Below are 21,032 nucleotides of genomic sequence, written 5' to 3' on the forward strand. Positions count from 1 at the left end.
GCCCACGCCCCCACTCCACTCGCACAAGCCCACGCCCCCACTCCACTCGCACAAGCCCACGCCCCCACTCCACTCGCACAAGCCCACGCCCCCACTCCACTCGCACAAGCCCACGCCCCACTCCACTCGCACAAGCCCACGCCCCCACTCCACTCGCACAAGCCCACGCCCCCACTCCACTCGCACAAGCCCACGCCCCACTCCACTCGCACAAGCCCACGCCCCCACTCCACTCGCACAAGCCCACGCCCCCACTCCACTCGCACAAGCCCACGCCCCCACTCCACTCGCACAAGCCCACGCCCCCACTCCACTCGCACAAGCCCACGCCCCCACTCCACTCGCACAAGCCCACGCCCCCACTCCACTCGCACAAGCCCACGCCCCACTCCACTCGCACAAGCCCACGCCCCCACTCCACTCGCACAAGCCCACGCCCCCACTCCACTCGCACAAGCCCACGCCCCCACTCCACTCGCACAAGCCCACGCCCCCACTCCACTCGCACAAGCCCACGCCCCCACTCCACTCGCACAAGCCCACGCCCCCACTCCACTCGCACAAGCCCACGCCCCCACTCCACTCGCACAAGCCCACGCCCCCACTCCACTCGCACAAGCCCACGCCCCCACTCCACTCGCACAAGCCCACCCCCCACTCCACTCGCACAAGCCCACGCCCCCACTCCACTCGCACAAGCCCACGCCCCCACTCCACTCGCACAAGCCCACGCCCCCACTCCACTCGCACAAGCCCACGCCCCCACTCCACTCGCACAAGCCCACGCCCCCACTCCACTCGCACAAGCCCACGCCCCCACTCCACTCGCACAAGCCCACGCCCCCACTCCACTCGCACAAGCCCACGCCCCACTCCACTCGCACAAGCCCACGCCCCCACTCCACTCGCACAAGCCCACGCCCCCACTCCACTCGCACAAGCCCACGCCTCCACTCCACTCGCACAAGCCCACGCCTCCACTCCACTCGCACAAGCCCACGCCTCCACTCCACTCGCACAAGCCCACGCCTCCACTCCACTCGCACAAGCCCACGCCTCCACTCCACTCGCACAAGCCCACGCCTCCACTCCACTCGCACAAGCCCACGCCTCCACTCCACTCCACTCGCACAAGCTCACGCCTCCACTCCACTCCACTCCACTCGCACAAGCCCACGCCTCCACTCCACTCGCACTAGCCCACGCCTCCACTCTACTCCACTCCACTCGCACAAGCCCACGTCTCCACTCCACTCCTACCCACAAGCCCACGCCTCCACTCCACTCCTACCCACAAGCCCACGCCTCCACTCCACTCCACTCGCACAAGCCCACGCCTCCACTCCACTCCAACCCACAAGCCCACGCCTCCACTCCCCTCCACTCCAACCCACAAGCCCACGCCTCCACTCCACTCCACTCCAACCCACAAGCCCACGCCTCCACTCCACTCCAACCCACAAGCCCACGCCTCCACTCCACTCCAACCCACAAGCCCACGCCTCCACTCCACTCCACTCCAACCCACAAGCCCACGCCTCCACTCCACTCCACTCCAACCCACAACCCCACGCCTCCACTCCACTCCAACCCACAAGCCCACGCCTCCACTCCACTCCAACCCACAAGCCCACGCCTCCACTCCACTCCAACCCACAAGCCCACGCCTCCACTCCACTCCAACCCACAAGCCCACGCCTCCACTCCACTCCACTCCAACCCACAAACCCACGCCTCCACTCCACTCCACTCCAACCCACAAGCCCACGCCTCCACTCCACTCCAACCCACAAGCCCACGCCTCCACTCCACTCCAACCCACGTCTCCACTCCACTCCAACCCACAAGCCCACGTCTCCACTCCACTCCAACCCACAAGCCCACGCCTCCACTCCACTCCAACCCACAAGCCCACGCCTCCACTCCACTCCAACCCACAAGCCCACGCCTCCACTCCACTCCAACCCACAAGCCCACGAACCCACAGCCACGCCCACGACCCCACAGCCACGCCCACGACCCCACAGCCACGCCCACGACCCCACAGCCACGCCCAAGATTCCACAACCACGCCCAGGATTCCACAACCACGCCCAGGATTCCACAACCACGCCCAGGATTCCACAACCACGCCCAGGATTCCACAGCCATGTCCACGACCCCACAGCCACGCCCACGAACCCACAGTCACGCCCACGACCACACAACCACGCCCATGACCCACCAACCACGCCCAGGATTCCACAACCACGCCCAGGACTCCACAGCCATGTCCACGACCCCACAGCCACGCCCACGAACCCACAGTCACACCCACGCCCCCACAGCCACGCCCACGCCTCCACAGCCACAAACAAGCGAGGCAGGCGGCCGGCCACACACCAGTTCATCTGGCCGGTGTCTCCAGTATAATATTAAAACACCAGAACTAATCAAGTTTACAGCTTTACTGAAGGCCTGAGAAGCCAACTTTATGTTATTAACGTTAAAACACAACCTAAATATAATTATAAAAACGTGTCTGGAAACGTTCTTCAATGTAAACAATGGCGGCGGCGGCGGGCCTGTTCTCCTCTGCCTCAGTTACACCTACAGGGCAAACATTAACTAGCATCACCTCACCTTTGTTGTTCAGTGTAGTGTCCGTGGTGGGCGCGTTGAGTCTGTGGGCGTGCGGTGGGGACGTTGAGACTGTAGGTGTGGTGGACGCGTTGAGACTGCGAACGTGACAGGTGCGGCGAGACGCCATGGCGGCCGACGGCAGCAGCAGCTTCGCCTCCTCCACCACCTTCCACTCCCACTTCTTCCTCCTCAACCATTCTCATATATTCCCACTACCACATTTCTTTAATATATATAGCAAATTTATTAAATAATTTTATATTTGTTTTAATATTTTGGAGGCATTTTATTGTTTATATTTCATGATAATTACATGATGTAAAATTTAAAAAGTGTACTGCCGCACACTCGGCTCTCCATTACAAACCTGACAATAACTGTCTGGTATATTACGTTTTTTGGGTTATACCTCGACCGCTGAGAACAGTCTTTGTCCCTTGTGTCTCACACTAGGTTATGCTCACTTATATGTTCTTGCAAGATGAGCTTCAGCTCCTGGGCCTGGCCTTTCTGTCGCAGGTAGCCTATTATATAATTGTCCCCGACCTGCTGGCCACCATAGTATAGCCTCGCCCATCACCACTTGTATCTCACTCCACTTGTTCATTAATCTTACACTGAATAACTTATTGTTAACAATCACATGACTAATCTGAGTTCTTAATATTCGTATCCTATTTTCCTTCCTCTGTTAATGTTAATCTTGTTTTGTCCACTTTCTTATATCTGAAAATCTTACAAGTGTCTTACAAATGTGTCTTACAGGTGTCTCACAAATCTTACAAGTCTTGTCGCCTCATATCCTTCATGTTTCCCAAAAATGGTGAGATGAAGTTTCTTAAGGTTTTCCTCATAACTCGTACCTCGCCCTTCGCCTCGCCAACCACCTCAGCCAGGCTCTAGCCCTAGACAGGGTCGATTGGGCTCAAGCCCTAAACAGGGTCGACTGGGCTCTAGCCCTAGACAGGGTCGACTGGGCTCGAGCCCTAGACAGGGTCGACTGGGCTCTAGCCCTAGACAGGGTCGACTGGGCTCGAGCCCTAGACAGGGTCGACTGGGTTCCAGCCCTAGACAGAGCCGACTGGGCTCCAGCCCTAGACAGAGCCGACTGGGTTCCAGCCCTAGACAGAGCCGACTGGGCTCCAGCCCTAGACAGAGCCGACTGGGCTCCAGCCCTAGACAGAGCCGACTGGGTTCCAGCCCTAGACAGAGCCGACTGGGCTCCAGCCCTAGACAGAGCCGACTGGGCTCCAGCCCTAGACAGAGCCGACTGGGTTCCAGCCCTAGACAGAGCCGACTGGGCTCCAGCCCTAGACAGAGCCGACTGGGCTCCAGCTCTAGACAGGGTCGACTGGGCTATGATCTTAACTGGTCGCCTATGTTCACCCGTCAGTAATTGGAGACCTGGTTGTAAATTGATTGATGGGTATTGTTCCACGGAAAACTAGAATGGTTAAAGCTTGAGATGATGTATGGGAAGAGAATGTTCTAAACCTGCTAACTGGAGGCAGAAGTCGTCTGCTTCAGCGCCCACCTGTGTAAACAGTAGAAATGAGATTAGTTTTGCAGCAATTTAGTAAACCTAAGGGTTTTGTTTCAGGTGGGGATGCCACAATGGGGGCTGCATATCCTAATGATGGTCGAGAGTTAGTGGTACAAGAGCTGAAAGCTTTCTTTTCCAAGTTTCTTAATGCTATATAAATGTTTGACATACACCATTGATGTTATCCTGGTTATATGTGTGGTGTCTGGTGGCGCATGTGGCTGATCACAGTTGTAAGGTAGACACGAGGCCACTGCTCATGTCTACCGGTTATGAACTTTAATTTCATTTATACTGTTGTTGTTGTTATTGGGTTAGGGGCAGCTACACTTCAGGGCCGTGTGCACCCCGTCGCCAGTGCTGGGAGTTGGTAGGTCTTGGTGGGCTGCTGGTGTGCTCTCAGATGTGGTGGGCTGCTGGTGTGCTCTCAGATGTGGTGGGCTGCTGGTGTGCTCTCAGATGTGGTGGGCTCCTGGTGTGCCCTCAGATGTGGTGGGCTCCTGGTGTGCCCTCAGATGTGGTGGGCTCCTGGTGTGCTCTCAGATGTGGTGGGCTCCTGGTGTGCCCTCAGATGTGGTGGGCTCCTGGTGTGCTCTCAGATGTGGTGGGCTCCTGGTGTGCCCTCAGATGTGGTGGGCTCCTGGTGTGCCCTCAGATGTGGTGGGCTCCTGGTGTGCCCTCAGATGTGGTGTGCCCTCAGATGTGGTGGGCTCCTGGTGTGCCCTCAGATGTGGTGGGCTCCTGGTGTGCCCTCAGATGTGGTGGGCTCCTGGTGTGCCCTCAGATGTGGTGGGCTGCTGGTGTGCCCTCAGATGTGGTGGGCTCCTGGTGTGCCCTCAGATGTGGTGGGCTCCTGGTGTGCCCTCAGATGTGGTGGGCTCCTGGTGTGCCCTCAGATGTGGTGGGCTCCTGGTGTGCCCTCAGATGTGGTGGGCTCCTGGTGTGCCCTCAGATGTGGTGTGCTCTCAGATGTGGTGGGCTCCTGGTGTACCCTCAGATGTGGTGGGCTGCTGGTGTGCCCTCAGATGTGGTGGGCTCCTGGTGTGCCCTCAGATGTGGTGGGCTGCTGGTGTGCCCTCAGATGTGGTGGGCTCCTGGTGTGCCCTCAGATGTGGTGGGCTCCTGGTGTGCCCTCAGATGTGGTGGGCTCCTGGTGTGCCCTCAGATGTGGTGGGCTCCTGGTGTGCCCTCAGATGTGGTGGGCTCCTGGTGTGCCCTCAGATGTGGTGGGCTCCTGGTGTGCCCTCAGATGTGGTGTGCTCTCAGATGTGGTGGGCTCCTGGTGTACCCTCAGATGTGGTGGGCTGCTGGTGTGCCCTCAGATGTGGTGGGCTCCTGGTGTGCCCTCAGATGTGGTGGGCTCCTGGTGTGCCCTCAGCCGTGGTGGGCTGCTGGTGTGCCCTCAGATGTGGTGGGCTCCTGGTGTGCCCTCAGATGTGGTGGGCTCCTGGTGTGCCCTCAGATGTGGTGGGCTCCTGGTGTACCCTCAGATGTGGTGGGCTGCTGGTGTGCCCTCAGATGTGGTGGGCTGCTGGTGTGCCCTCAGACGTGGTGGGCTCCTGGTGTGCCCTCAGATGTGGTGGGCTGCTGGTGTGCCCTCAGATGTGATGGGCTGCTGGTGTGCCCTCAGATGTGGTGGGCTGCTGGTGTACCCTCAGATGTGGTGGGCTCCTGGTGTGCCCTCAGATGTGGTGGGCTCCTGGTGTGCCCTCAGATGTGGTGGGCTCCTGGTGTGCCCTCAGATGGGGTGGGCTCCTGGTGTGCCCTCAGATGTGGTGGGCTGCTGGTGTGCCCTCAGATGTGGTGGGCTGCTGGTGTACCCTCAGATGTGGTGGGCTGCTGGTGTGCCCTCAGATGTGGTGGGCTCCTGGTGTGCCCTCAGCCGTGGTGGGCTCCTGGTGTGCCCTCAGCCGTGGTGGGCTCCTGGTGTGCCCTCAGCCGTGGTGGGCTGCTGGTGTGCCCTCAGCCGTGGTGGGCTCCTGGTGTGCCCTCAGCCGTGGTGGGCTCCTAGTGTGCCCTCAGCCGTGATGGGCTCCTGGTGTGCCCTCACCCGTGGTGGGCTCCTGGTGTGCCCTCAGCCGTGGTGGGCTCCTGGTGTGCCCTCAGCCGTGGTGGGCTCCTAGTGTGCCCTCAGCCGTGGTGGGCTCCTGGTGTGCCCTCAGCCGTGGTGGGCTCCTGGTGTGCCCTCAGCCGTGGTGGGCTCCTAGTGTGCCCTCAGCCGTGATGGGCTCCTGGTGTGCAATCAGCCGTGGTGGGCTCCTGGTGTGCCCTCAGCCGTGGTGGGCTCCTGGTGTGCCCTTAGCCGTGGTGGGCTCCTGGTGTGCCCTCAGATGTGGTGGACTCCTGGTGTGCCCTCAGCCGTGGTGGGCTCCTGGTGTGCCCTCAGCGGTGGTGGGCTCCTGGTGTGCCCTCAGCGGTGGTGGGCTCCTGGTGTGCCCTCAGCGGTGGTGGGCTCCTGGTGTGCCCTCAGCGGTGGTGGGCTCCTGGTGTGCCCTCAGCCGTGGTGGGCTGCTGGTGTGCCCTCAGCCGTGGTGGGCTCCTGGTGTGCCCTCAGCCGTGGTGGGCTCCTGGTGTGCCCTCAGCCGTGGTGGGCTCCTAGTGTGCCCTCAGCCGTGGTGGGCTCCTGGTGTGTCCTCAGCCGTGGTGGGCTCCTAGTGTGCCCTCAGCCGTGGTGGGCTCCTGGTGTGCCCTCAGATGTGGTGGGCTCCTGGTGTGCCCTCAGATGCGGTGGGCTGCTGGTGTGCCCTCAGATGTGGTGGACTCCTGGTGTGCCCTCAGATGTGGTGGGCTCCTGGTGTGCCCTCAGATGTGGTGGGCTCCTGGTGTGCCCTCAGCCGAGGTGGGCTCCTGGTGTGTCCTCAGCCGTGGTGGGCTCCTGGTGTGCCCTCAGCCGAGGTGGGCTCCTGGTGTGCCCTCAGCCGTGGTGGGCTCCTGGTGTGCCCTCAGCGGTGGTGGGCTCCTGGTGTGCCCTCAGCCGTGGTGGGCTCCTGGTGTGCCCTCAGCCGTGGTGGGCTCCTGGTGTGCCCTCAGCCGAGGTGGGTTCCTGGTGTGCCCTCAGCCGTGGTGGGCTCCTGGTGTGCCCTCAGCCGAGGTGGGCTCCTGGTGTGCCCTCAGCCGCGGTGGGCTCCTGGTGTGCCCTCAGCCGTGGTGGGCTCCTGGTGTGCCCTCAGCCGTGGTGGGCTGCTGGTGTGCCCTCAGCCGTGGTGGGCTCCTGGTGCGTCTTCAGATGTGGTGGGCGGCTGGTTCCTGCTCTGCCGGAGTGCACGGAGAGAGAGGAGCGAGTTATTCTTCACTACACTGCAGTGTTCTCTGTGTGGGGCGGGGTCGGTGTTTGCCACCTGACGGACTCGCATTAGGCGTGTTAGTTTACGCCGGCAGGCGACGATCATTTAGCCATTAGGTTTTTGCTTTACCCTTCAAGAGTACGCTGGGACACATAGGGCATCTCTGTCGTCGCGATCCTTAAACCCAACAACAACAAAAGTTGAACCCAAGGAAAATCACGCTCTCACTCTCTAAATTCTTAATCCATTTGACAAAATTCAGTAACGCCTTCCAGTGACCACCACAGAGCCAGAGCCCACTACAGAGCCAGGGCGCACCACAGAGCTAGGGGCCAACCACAGAGCCAGGGGCCCACCACAGAGCCAGGGCCCACCACAGAGCCAGGAGCCCACCACAGAGCCAGGGCCCACCACAGAGCCAGGGACCACTTCAGAGCCATGAGGGCTCACCACAAAGCCATGGCCCACCACAGAGCCAGTGTCCACCACAGAGCCAGGGCCCACTACAGAGCCATGAGGGCCCACCACAAAGCCATGGCCCACCACAGAGCCAGTGCCCACCACAGAGCCAGGGCCCACTACAGAGCCATGAGGGCCCACCACAAAGCCATGGCCCACCACAGAGCCAGTGCCCACCACAGAGCCAGGGCCCACTACAGAGCCATGAGGGCCCACCACAAAGCCATGGCCCACCACAGAGCCAGTGCCCACCACAGAGCCAAGGCCCACTACAGAGCCATGAGGGCCCACCACAAAGCCATGGCCCACCACAGAGCCAGTGCCCACTACAGAGCCAGGGCCCACTACAGAGCCATGAGGGCCCACCACAAAGCCATGGCCCACCAAAGAGCCAGGGCATACCAAAGAGCCAGGGCCCACTACAGAGCCATGAAGGCCCACCACAAAGCCATGGGCCACCAAAAAGCCAGGGCCCACTACAGAGCCAGGGCCCACCACAGAGCCATGAGGGGCCCACCACAGAGTCATGGGCTCACCACAGAGCCAGGGCCCACCACAGAGCCAGGAGCCCACCACAGAGCCAGGGCCCACCACAGAGCCAGAGCTCACTACAGAGCCATGAGGGCCCACCTCAAAGCCATGGCCCACCAAAGAGCCAGGGCCCACTACAGAGCCAGGGCCCACCACAGAGCCATGAGGGCCCGCCACAGAGTCATGGGCCCACCACAGAGCCAGGGCCCAACACAGAGCCATGGGCCCACCACAGAGTCATGAGGGCCCACCACAGAGCCATGGCCCACCACAGAGTCATGAGGGCCCACCACAGAGCCATGGACCCACCACAGAGCCATGAGGGCCCACCACAGAGCCATGGGCCCACCATAGAGCCAGCACCCACCACAGAGCCAGAGCCCACCACAGAGTCAGGGCTCACTACAGAGCCATGAGGGCCCACCACAAAGCCATGGCCCACCAAAAAGCCAGGGCTCACTACAGAGCCAGGGCCCACCACAGAGCCATGAGGGCCCACCACAGAGTCATGGGCCCACCACAGAGCCAGGGCCTACCACAGAACCAGGGACCCACCACAGAGCCATGAGGACCCACCACAGAGCCAGGCCCCACCACAGAGCCAGGGGCCCACCACAGAGCCAGGGCTCAACACAGAGCCAGGGCCCATTACAGAGCCAGGGCTCACCACAAAACCATGGCTCACCACAGAGCCAGTGCCCACCACAGAGCCAGGGGCTCACCACAGAACCATGAAGACCCACCACAGAGCCAGGGCCTACCACAGAGCCACGGCCCACCACAGAGCCAGGGACCACTTCAGAGCCATGAGGGCTCACCACAAAGCCATGGCCCACCACAGAGCCAGTGCCCACCACGGAGCCAGTGCCCACCACAGAGCCAGGGCCTACCAAAGAGCCAGGGCCCACTACAGAGCCATGAGGGCCCACCACAAAGCCATGGCCCACCATAGAGCCAGGGCCCACCACAGAGCCATGAGGGCCCACCATAGAGACATGGGCCCACCACAGAGCCACGAGGGCCCACCACAGAGCCATGAGGGCCCACCACAGAGCAAGTGCCAACCACAGACCCAGGGGGCCCACCACAGAGCCAGGCCCCACCACAGAGCCAGGGGCCCACCACAGAGCCAGGGCTCAACACAAAGCCAGGGCCCATTACAGAGCCAGGGCTCACCACAAAACCATGGCTCACCACAGAGCCAGTGCCCACCACAGAGCCAGGGGCCCACCACAGAACCATGAAGACCCACCACAGAGCCAGGGCCTACCACAGAGCCACGGCCCACCACAGAGCCAGGGACCACTTCAGAGCCATGAGGGCTCACCACAAAGCCATGGCCCACCACAGAGCCAGTGCCCACCACAGAGCCAGTGCCCACCACAGAGCCAGGGCCTACCAAAGAGCCAGGGCCCACTACAGAGCCATGAGGGCCCACCACAAAGCCATGGCCCACCATAGAGCCAGGGCCCACCACAGAGCCATGAGGGCCCACCATAGAGACATGGGCCCACCACAGAGCCACGAGGGCCCACCACAGAGCCATGAGGGCCCACCACAGAGCAAGAGCCAACCACAGACCCAGGGGGCCCACCACAGAGCCAGGGCCCACCACAGAGCCATGGGCCCACCAGAGCCATGAGGGCCCACCACAGAGCAAGTGCCAACCACAGACCCAGGGGGCCCACCACAGAGCCAGGGGCCCACCACAGAGCCAGGGCCCACCACAGAGCCAGGAGCCCACCTCAGAGTCAGGGCCCACCACAGAGCCAGGGCTCACTACAGAGCCATGAGGGCCCACCACAAAGCCATGGCCCACCAAAGAGCCAGGGCCCACTACAGAGCCAGGGCCCACCACAGAGCCATGAGGGCCCACCACAGAGTCATGGGCCCACCACAGAGCCAGGGCCCAACACAGAGCCATGGGCCCACCACAGAGTCATGAGGGCCCACCACAGAGCCATGGGCCCGCAACAGAGCCATGAGGGCCCACCACAGAACCATGGGCCCACCATAGAGCCAGCGCCCACCACAGAGCCAGAGCCCACCACAGAGCCAGGGCTCACTACAGAGCCATGAGGGCCCACCACAAAGCCATGGCCCACCAAAAAGCCAGGGCCCACTACGGAGCCAGGGCTCACCACAGAGCCATGAGGGCCCACCACAGAGTCATGGGCTCACCACAGAGCCAGGGCCTACCACAGAACCAGGGACCCACCACAGAGCCATGAGGGCCCACCACAGAGCCAGGGGCCCACCACAGAGCCAGGGGCCCACCACAGAGCCAGGGCTCACCACAAACCATGGCTCACCACAGAGCCAGTGCCCACCACAGAGCCAGGGGTCCACCACAGAGCCAGAGCCCACCACAGAACCATGAAGACCCACCGCAGAGCCAGGGGGGCCCACCACAGAGGCAGGGCCTACCACAGAGCCAGGGCTCAACACAGAACCAGGGCCCACCACAGAGCCATGAGGGCCCACTATAGAGCCAGGGCCTACCACAAAGCCATGGCCCACCACAGAGCAAGGGAGCCTACCACAGAGCCAGGGCCCACCACAGAGCCGACACCCACCACAGCCCGGGGGACCTACCACAGAGCCAGGGCCCACCACAGAGCCAGGGGCCCACTACAGAGCCAGGGCCCACCACAGAGCCAGGGCCCACCACATTCAGGGCCCATCCCAGAGTCAGGGTCTACCAAAGAGCCAAGGCCCTCCACAGAGCCAGGGGCCCACCACAGAACCAGGGCCCACCACAGAGTCAGGGCCCACAAGGGAGCCAGAGCCCAACACAGAGCGAGGGCCCCTCCACAGAGCCAGGGCCCACCACAGACCCAGGGGGCCCACCACAGAGCCAGGGCCCACCACAGAGCCATGGGCCCACCACAGAGCCATGAGGGCCCACCACAAAGCAAGTGCCAACCACAGACCCAGGGGGCCCACCACAGAGCCAGGGGCCCACCACAGAGCCAGGGCCCACCACAGAGCCAGGAGCCCACCACAGAGTCAGGGCCTACCACAGAACCAGGGACCCACCACAGAGCCATGAGGGCCCACCACAGAGCCAGGGGCCCACCAAAGAGCCAGGGCTCACCACAAACCATGGCTCACCACAGAGCCAGTGCCCACCACAGAGCCAGGGGCCCACCACAGAGCCAGAGCCCACCACAGAACCATGAAGACCCACCGCAGAGCCAGGGGGGCCCACCACAGAGTCAGGGCCTACCACAGAGCCAGGGCACCACAGAACCAGGGCCCACCACAGAGCCATGAGGGCCCACTACAGAGCCAGGGCCTACCACAAAGCCATGGCCCACCACAGAGCAAGGGAGCCTACCACAGAGCCAGGGCCCACCACAGAGCCGACACCCACCACAGCCCGGGGGACCTACCACAGAGCCAGGGCCCACCACAGAGCCGACACCCACCACAGCCCGGGGGACCTACCACAGAGCCAGGGCCCACCACAGAGCCAGGGGCCCACTACAGAGCCAGGGCCGACCACTGAGCCAGGGCCCACCACATTCAGGGCCCATCCCAGAGTCAGGGTCTACCAAAGAGCCAAGGCCCTCCACAGAGCCAGAGGCCCACCACAGAACCAGGGCCCACCACAGAGTCAGGGCCCACAAGGGAGCCAGAGCCCAACACAGAGCGAGGGCCCCTCCACAGAGCAAGTGCCAACCACAGACCCAGGGGTCCCACCACAGAGCCAGGGCCCACCACAGAGCCATGGGCCCACCACAGAGCCATGAGGGCCCACCACAGAGCAAGTGCCAACCACAGACCCAGGGGGCCCACCACAGAGCCAGGGGCCCACCACAGAGCCAGGGCCCACCACAGAGCCAGGAGCCCACCACAGAGTCAGGGCCCACCACAGAGCCAGGGCTCACTACAGAGCCTTGAGGGCCCACCACAAAGCCATGGCTCACCAAAGAGCCAGGGCCCACTACAGAGCCAGGGCCCACCACAGAGCCATGAGGGCCCACCACAGAGTCATGGGCCCGCCACAGAGCCATGAGGGCCCACCACAGAACCCTGGGCCCACCATAGAGCCAGCGCCCACCACAGAGCCAGAGCCCACCACAGAGCCAGGGCTCACTACAGAGCCATGAGGGCCCACCACAAAGCCATGGCTCACCAAAGAGCCAGGGCCCACTACAGAGCCAGGGCCCACCACAGAGCCATGAGGGCCCACCACAGAGTCATGGGCCCACCACAGAGTCATGGGCCCACCACAGAGCCAGGGCCCAACACAGAGCCATGGGCCCACCACAGAGTCATGAGGGCCCACCACAGAGCCATGGGCCCGCCACAGAGCCATGAGGGCCCACCACAGAACCCTGGGCCCACCATAGAGCCAGCGCCCACCACAGAGCCAGAGCCCACCACAGAGCCAGGGCTCACTACAGAGCCATGAGGGCCCACCACAAAGCCATGGCCCACCAAAAAGCCAGGGCCCACTACAGAGCCAGGGCCCACCACAGAGTCATGGGCTCACCACAAAGCCAGGGCCTACCACAGAACCAGGGACCCACCACAGAGCCATGAGGGCCCACCACAGAGCCAGGGGCCCACCACAGATCCAGGGCTCACCACAAACCATGGCTCACCACAGAGCCAGTGCCCACCACAGAGCCAGGGGTCCACCACAGAGCCAGAGCCCACCACAGAACCATGAAGACCCACCGCAGAGCCAGGGGGCCCACCACAGAGTCAGGGCCTACCACAGAGCCAGGGCTCACCACAGAACCAGGGCCCACCACAGAGCCATGAGGGCCCACTACAGAGCCAGGGCCTACCACAAAGCCATGGCCCACCACAGAGCAAGGGAGCCTACCACAGAGCCAGGGCCCACCACAGAGCCGACACCCACCACAGCCCGGGGGACCTACCACAGAGCCAGGGCCCACCACAGAGCCAGGGGCCCACTACAGAGCCAGGGCCCACCACAGAGCCAGGGCCCACCACATTGAGGGCCCATCCCAGAGTCAGGGTCTACCAAAGAGCCAAGGCCCTCCACAGAGCCAGGGGCCCACCACAGAACCAGGGCCCACCACAGAGTCAGGGCCCACAAGGGAGCCAGATCCCAACACAGAGCGAGGGCCCCTCCACAGAGCCAGGGCCCACCACAGACCCAGGGCCCACCACAGAGCCAGGGCCCACCACAGAGCCAGGATCCACCACAGAGCCAGGGCACACTACAGAGCCAGGGCTAACCACAGAGCCATTGCCCACCACAGAACCAGGGCCCACCACAGAGCCATGAGGGCCCACTACAGAGCCAGGGCCTACCACAAAGCCATGGCCCACCACAGAGCAAGGGAGCCTACCACAGAGCCAGGGCCCACCACAGAGCCGACACCCACCACAGCCCGGGGGACCTACCACAGAGCCAGGGCCCACCACAGAGCCAGGGGCCCACTACAGAGCCAGGGCCCACCACAGAGCCAGGGCCCACCACATTCAGGGCCCATCCCAGAGTCAGGGTCTACCAAAGAGCCAAGGCCCTCCACAGAGCCAGGGGCCCACCACAGAACCAGGGCCCACCACAGAGTCAGGGCCCACAAGGGAGCCAGATCCCAACACATAGCGAGGGCCCCTCCACAGAGCCAGGGCCCACCACAGACCCAGGGCCCACCACAGAGCCAGGGCCCACCACAGAGCCAGGATCCACCACAGATCCATGGCCCACCACAGAGCCAGGGGCCCACAACAGACCCAGGGTACACCACAGAGCCAGGGCACACCACAGAGCCAGGGGCCCACCACAGACCCAGGGCCCACCACAGACCCAGGGGCCCACCACAGAACCAGGGCACTCCAAGGAGTCAGGCCACACCATAGAGCCAGGGGTCCACCACAGAGCCAGGGCCGACCACAAAGTCAGGGCACACTACAGATCCAGGGCCCACCACAGAGCCAGGGGCCCACCAAAGAGGCAGGGTCCACCACAGATCCAGGGCCCACCACAGAGCCAGGGGCCCACCAAAGAGCCAGGGCCCACCACAGAGCCAGGGCCCACCACAGAGCCAGGGCCCACCACAGAGCCACAGGTGGTGGGGGGAACTGCTTTCCCCCCACCAGCAGAACACTCACCAAGGAGGCAATTTGAGAAGGGACAGAAGAAAGTGAGCCTCAAAGTACACTACACTAACATAGATGGAATTACATATAAAGCAAATGAACTCGGAGAATGGATACTAGAAGAAAACCCAGACATAATAGCACCCACAGAAACAAAGCTAACAAAAACCATAACAAATGCAGTGTTCCACAGGACTATTATGTTACGAGGAAAGAGAGAGAAGGAAGAGGTGGTGGTGGTGTAGCTCTGCTGGTAAGAAAAGGCTGGGATTTTGAGGAAATGGTTATTCAGGGCTGTGAAGGTTTCAGTGACTAGATAACAGGTACCATAACAACTGGAGGACAAAAAATTATAGTCGTAGTTGTATATAATCCACCACCAAATGACAGAAGATCCAGACTGGAATACGATAGAAACAACATGGCCACCATTAACATAATAGAGAGAGCAGCTTCTGTTGCTAGCAGGAATGGATCTGGACTACTAATCATGGGCGATTTCAACCACGGGAAGATAGATTGGGAGAATAGAGACCCGCATGGAGGAACAGAAACATGGAGAGCTAAGCTGCTGGATGTGGCAACAAGACACTTTCTAAGCCAGCACATCAAGGAACCAACAAGAATGAGAGAAGATGAACCAGCCATGCTCGATCTGATATTTACCCAAAATGAGTGGGATATAAGGGAAGTTAAGATGGAAGCACCTTTGGGAATGAGTGATCACAGTGTATTGAACTTTGAGTACCTGGTAGAGCTAGGTATTATCTCCCCCCAAAAAGAACTAGGAAACAAAAAGCTGGCATACAGAAAGGGGAATTATGAGGAGATGAGAAGTTTCCTAAAGGAAATACCTTGGGACACAGACCTCAGAGCTACGTCTGTACAAGATATGATGGACTATGTCACCCAAAAGTGTCATGAGGCAGTAAACAGGTTCATCCTGGCCCAAAGAGAAAAATCCGAGAAGCAAAAGAAGAATCCATGGTATAATAGGGCATGTATGGAAGCAAAGGGACTGAACAACAGGATGTGGAGGAACTTCTGGAATAACAGAACACCAGAAAGTAGAGAGAGATACCTGAAAACCAGGAATGAGTGTGTTAGGGTGAGAAGAAAAGCAGAGAAAAATAATGAAAATGATATAGCAAACAAAGCCAAGACCGAACCAAAGCTACTCCACAGTCACATCAGGAGAAAAACAACAGTGAAAGAACAGGTAATGAAACTTAGAACAGGCGAGGACAGGTATACAGAGAATGACAAAGAGGTGTGTGATGAACTCAACAAGAGGTTATAGGAGGTCTTCACAATAGATCAAGGTGAGGTCACTGTGCTAGGAAAGAGGGAAGTAAACCAGGCGGCCTTGGAAGGGTTCGAAATTACGAGAGAGGAGGTCAACAGACACCTGCTGGATCTGGATGTTAGAAAGGCTGTTGGTCCAGATGGGATCTCGCAATGGGTACTGAAAGAGTGTGCAGAGGCACTTTGCTTGCCACTCTACATAGTATATAGTAGGTCACTGGAGATGGGAGACCTACCAGAAATATGGAAGACGGCGAATGTGGTCCCAATATACAAAAAGGGCGACAGGCAAGAGGCACTGAACTACAGGCCAGTGTCCTTGACTTGTATACCATGCAAGGTGATGGAGAAGATCGTGAGAAAAAACATAGTAACACATCTGGAGAGAAGGGACTTAGTGACAAATCGCCAACATGGGTTCAGGGAGGGTAAATCTTGCCTGACAGCCTTAATAGAATTCTATGACCAGGTGACAAAGATTAAGCAAGAATGAGAAGGATGGGCGGACTGCATTTTCTTGGATTATCAGAAAGCTTTTGACACAGTACCGCATAAGAGGCTGGTGCATAAGCTGGAGAGACAGGCAGGTGTAGCTGGTAAGGTGCTCCAGTGGATAAGGGAGTATCTAAGCAATAGGAAGCAGAGAGTTACGGTGAGGGGTGAGACCTCCGATTGGCGTGAAGTCACCAGTGGAGTCCCACAGGTCTCTGTACTCGGTCCTCTCTTGTTTCTGATATATGTAAATGATATCCCGGAGGGTATAGATTCATTTCTCTCAATGTTTGCTGACGATGCCAAAATTATCAAAAGGATTAAGACAGAGGAGGACTGCTTGAGGCTTCATGAAGACCTAGACAAGCTGAAGGAATGTCGAACAAATGGTTGTTAGAGTTTAACCCAAGCAAATGTAATGTAATGAAGATAGGTGTAAGGAGCAGGAGACCAAATACAAGGTATCATCTGGGAGATGAAATTCTTCAAGAGTCAGAGAGAGAAAAAGACTTGGGGGTTGACATCACGCCAGACCTGTCCCCTGCAGCCCATATCAAGAGGATAACATCAGCGGCATATGCCAGGCTGGCCAACATAAGAACGGCATTTAGACATTTGTGTAAGGAATCATTCAGAACTTTGTATACCACATATGTCAAGCCAATCCTGGAGTATGCAGTCCCAGCATGGAGTCCATATCTAGTCAAGGATAAGACTAAACTGGAAAGGTTCAAAGGTTTGCCACCAGACTAGTACCCGAGCTGAGAGGTATGAGCTACGAGGAGAGATTATGGGAATTAATTAGATTTATTCATAAATGAGCAAATCCACAAGGGCCGTGATGAGGATTCGAACCTGCGTCCGAGAGCATCCCAGACGCTTCCTTAATCGACTGAGTTACGACATGGTAAAAGAGTTGAAACTGAAGTTCTACTGAACTTACTGGATCCTGCATCCTCTCCTAGGCACAAACCAGGGTTTTACACAACCCCCCCCCCCATGCACTCGAGCTATGTCAATAGGCCGTTCTCCCTCTTCGCCCTTACATCCTTACACACAGAAAATTTTTGTTCATTTCATGCATCACGCAATTGTGATTTCTGTGTGTATGGGAATTAAACCTCACTTTGCTGGAAGACAGAAGAGTTAGGGGGGACATGATCACCACATTCAAGATTCTCAAGGGATCTGATAGGGTAGATAAAGACAGGCTGTATAACATAAGGGGCACACGCACTAGGGGGCACAGGTGGAAACTGAGTGCTCAAATGAACCACAAATTATTAGAAATAACTTTTTTAGTGTCAGCGTGGTTGACAAATGGATTGCATTAGGAAGTTATGTGGCGGAGGCTGACTCCATACACAGTTTCAAGTGTAGATATGATAGAGCACAATAGGCTCAGGAACCTGTACACCTGTTGATTGACGGTTGTGAGGCGGAACCAAAGAGCCAGAGCTTAACCCCCGCAAGCACAATTAGGCAAGTACAATTAAGTGAGTACAGAGCCAGGACGCACCAGAAGTTCACCAAGACCTGCAAACTCCCGGCGCCTTAAGACCAAGCTGGTGCCAGACACCATTTCCTACCCGAGGTTATCTTGAGATGAGGTTATCTTGAGATGATTTCGGGGCTTTAGTGTCCCCGCGGCCCGGTCCTCGACCAGGCCTCCACCCCCAGGAAGCAGCCCGTGACAGCTGACTAACTCCCAGGTACCTATTTACTGCTAGGTAACAGGGGCATTCAGGGTGAAAGAAACTTTGCCCATTTGTTTCTGCCTCGTGCGGGAATCGAACCCGCGCCACAGAATTACGAGTCCTGCGCGCTATCCACCAGGCTACGAGGCCCCTTGTAGGGGAGGAGCCAATCGGAAAGCTGAAAAAGAAACAAACAACTTTCAACGTCCCTGTGACCCTAAAGCGATAAGAGGCCAACATGTGGAAAAGTTGGCCGTGGGAGAGGAATGCCAGATGTCGCCTTCGGGTCGCCTTCCATTACCCAGCAGTCCACAGGAGTAGCAGGTGTCTGCTCTCCGTCAACGTTAAATTCGAAGTTTATTACTTATAAATTATGCCTGATTAGCAGCGACCCAGGCGTGGCAGGCGTCTTGGTCTGTGTTTACATGGATGGCATATGACACGTAGCGCGTGCTAATGGGTAGTATTGTTTGTTCTGACTTCTCTAACTTTGTCTTGTGTTTAACTAGTTATGGACTCCCGGCTGGAGCTGCATGCTCCAGGATTGGCCTGACGTAGGTGATATACAAAGTCCAGAACGATTCCTTACATAAGTTTCTTAAGGCAGCCAGTCTAGCATATGCCGCTGAGGATATCCTTTCGATGTGAGCGTCTGGGGACAGGTTCGGTGTGATATTAACCCCCAGATCTTTCTCTCTAACTGACTCTTGCAGGATTTCATCTCCCAGAAGGCACCTCGTGTTCAACCTTCTGCACCCTTCGCCTAATTTCATTACTTTACACTTTCCTGGGTTGAACTTCAGTAGACATTTTCTAGACCATTCCTCCAGTTTGTCGAGGTCGTCCTGTAGTCTCTGTCTATCTTCACCTGTCTTAATTCTCCACATATCTTTATGTGATATCTTCATGTAAGAGTGTATGTTTGTATTAGCATATTCAGCTATATAAATAAAAATGTAAATGTTCGTTTATTCAAAATCGCTAATCTCCGAAAGTTCTTCACCGATTGCTTTGACATTTTCACACAATGTTCCATTCGCATTCGAGTAGGTTTATATATTATATTGACATATTATATTGATGTCGCGACCGTGTCGGGAAAAAATATTCTTTTTTTAAAAACTGTGTTTATCATGTGAGGGAAATCTTCGAAACCTCTTTACCGATTTCTTTGAAATTTTGACACAACGTTGCATCCAAATATTCATGTGTTTTTATATACTTACTATATACATGCCTCATCTGTGACCGGAAAAAAACTTTTTTTTTTTTTAAACAACGCCATTTGTTGGACGTAAGAGCAACACATGCTCTAATCTCCGAAACTTCTTCATCAATTGCTTTGAAATTTTGACACAACGTTCCATTCGAATATGCACGTGTTTTTATATATCTACTATATAGATACCACACCTGTGATAGGTAAAAACATGTTTTTTTTTAAACAGTGCCATCTGTTGTACGTAATAGCAACACACACACGCTATACTAAATATGTTATGATTCCATTTCAATGTTTCCGATTGCATTGATAAATTGAATTTTCATAGATTTTGATTTATTTTCATTTTGATTTAATTATTTTGTGACATTGCGTTGGAATTGAGCTGTGTTGTTTACCTTACCATTCATTTCATAAGTATAAGAATAAATGCCAAACCTGTGACAGGTAAAAACATTTTTTTTAAGAAACAGCACCATCTGTTACACGTAAGAGCAATACTCGCTATACTAACTTTGTTAAGATTCCATTTCAATGTTTCCAATTGCATTGACAATTTGAATTTTCATAGATTTCGATTTATTTTCATTTTGATATAATTATTTTGTGTGACATTGTGTTGGAATTGAGCTGCGTTGTTTACCATACCGTTGATTTCATGAGTACGGTTAATTTATTTTTTCATTTGTTTTTCTTATATTTCAGTCATGGGAACATTAGATCATTTGATGTTCCAATTTTCTGATGGGAACATCAGATCATTTGGGAACGCATCGGACGAGGGTACGGGTAAGAGGAGTAATGATGGGGAAGCCGAGGGGAGAGGGGAGGTGAGAATGGTATGGAGGATGAGTGGACGGGAGTGGGGGATGGTAGATAGGACGAGGGTACAGGGGAGATATTAATGATGGGGGAGGACAAGGAGATGGGGGAGTTGGGGATGGTGGGGACGAGGGAACAGGGGAATGGAGAATGGTGGGGAGAGGACAAGGGAACAGGGGAGTGGGGGATAGTGGGGAGGTCTAGGGGATGAGGGATTGGTAGGGAGGACGAGGGGGACAGGGAAGTGGGAGATGGTTGGGAGGACGAGGGGGCGGTGGAGTGGGGAATTGTTAGAAGGACGAGGGGACGGTGGAGTGGGGAATGGTGGGGAGGACAAAGGGATTGGGGAGGGGGAAATGATGGGGAGGACGAGGGAGTGAAGAATGATTGGGAGGACGAGGGGAGGGGGGAATGGTGGGGGAGGACTGAGAGACAGTGGAAGGTTGTTGTGGCTAAGCAACACTCATGCGTTGATGAGCCACAGCAACGCATGGCCGGGTACAGCTAGTAATACATATATATTTATACAAACATAATTATACAATGAACATATTTTCACGTACACAAAATCATTATTATTAGATAGTAATCATTGTATATTAAACAACGATAAAAGTCTTCAATATATTTAAAAGAAAACTACAAAAAATAGTTCAATTAACTTTGTTACTAACGGGCGTTCAAGATGAATCATTTGCAGATGATAAGCATCGTTCAGTGGGATTGGGTGGATATAAGTAGGAGCTGCCTCGTATGGGGTCAATAGGCCTTCTACAGTTACCTTCATTCTTATGTTCATAAACCCTGTTAAACACTGCACAAATCTAAAAGGCCTTGATGCGGGTTCGAACCTTCGTCTGAGAGGCCCCAGACGCGCCTTAATCGACTGACCTACGACATAGTATAAGAATTGCAACCGAGAAATGAACTTGACCTACCACGGATCCTGCAGTCTCCCCGAGACACAA

At 57.0% G+C, this 21,032-nt stretch overlaps 3 protein-coding genes across 3 annotated transcripts in view; 2 read left to right on the top strand and 1 right to left on the bottom strand.

The window, feature by feature from the left end:
- Nucleotides 1-2,833, bottom strand: part of LOC138356481 (uncharacterized) — a 29,844-nt gene extending 27,011 nt beyond the window's left edge. Inside the window, exon 1 of the mRNA XM_069312643.1 lies at nucleotides 2,623-2,833. Within this exon, the coding sequence (XP_069168744.1) occupies nucleotides 2,623-2,825 (203 nt within the window). The 5' untranslated portion in view covers nucleotides 2,826-2,833. The remainder of the gene's footprint in view (nucleotides 1-2,622) is intronic.
- A 5,054-nt stretch (nucleotides 2,834-7,887) lies between these two features.
- LOC123751761 (uncharacterized) lies at nucleotides 7,888-8,682 on the top strand. The gene has a single exon (XM_045733842.2). It carries the CDS (start codon nucleotides 7,888-7,890, stop codon nucleotides 8,680-8,682), a length of 795 nt encoding a protein of 264 aa, XP_045589798.2.
- A 997-nt stretch (nucleotides 8,683-9,679) lies between these two features.
- Nucleotides 9,680-10,081, top strand: LOC138356429 (uncharacterized). The gene has a single exon (XM_069312576.1). It carries the CDS (start codon nucleotides 9,680-9,682, stop codon nucleotides 10,079-10,081), a length of 402 nt encoding a protein of 133 aa, XP_069168677.1.
- The last annotated feature ends 10,951 nt before the right edge of the window (nucleotides 10,082-21,032 follow it).

Source organism: Procambarus clarkii, chromosome 72, assembly GCF_040958095.1.
Source record: "Procambarus clarkii isolate CNS0578487 chromosome 72, FALCON_Pclarkii_2.0, whole genome shotgun sequence".
NCBI lineage: Eukaryota > Metazoa > Arthropoda > Malacostraca > Decapoda > Cambaridae > Procambarus > Procambarus clarkii.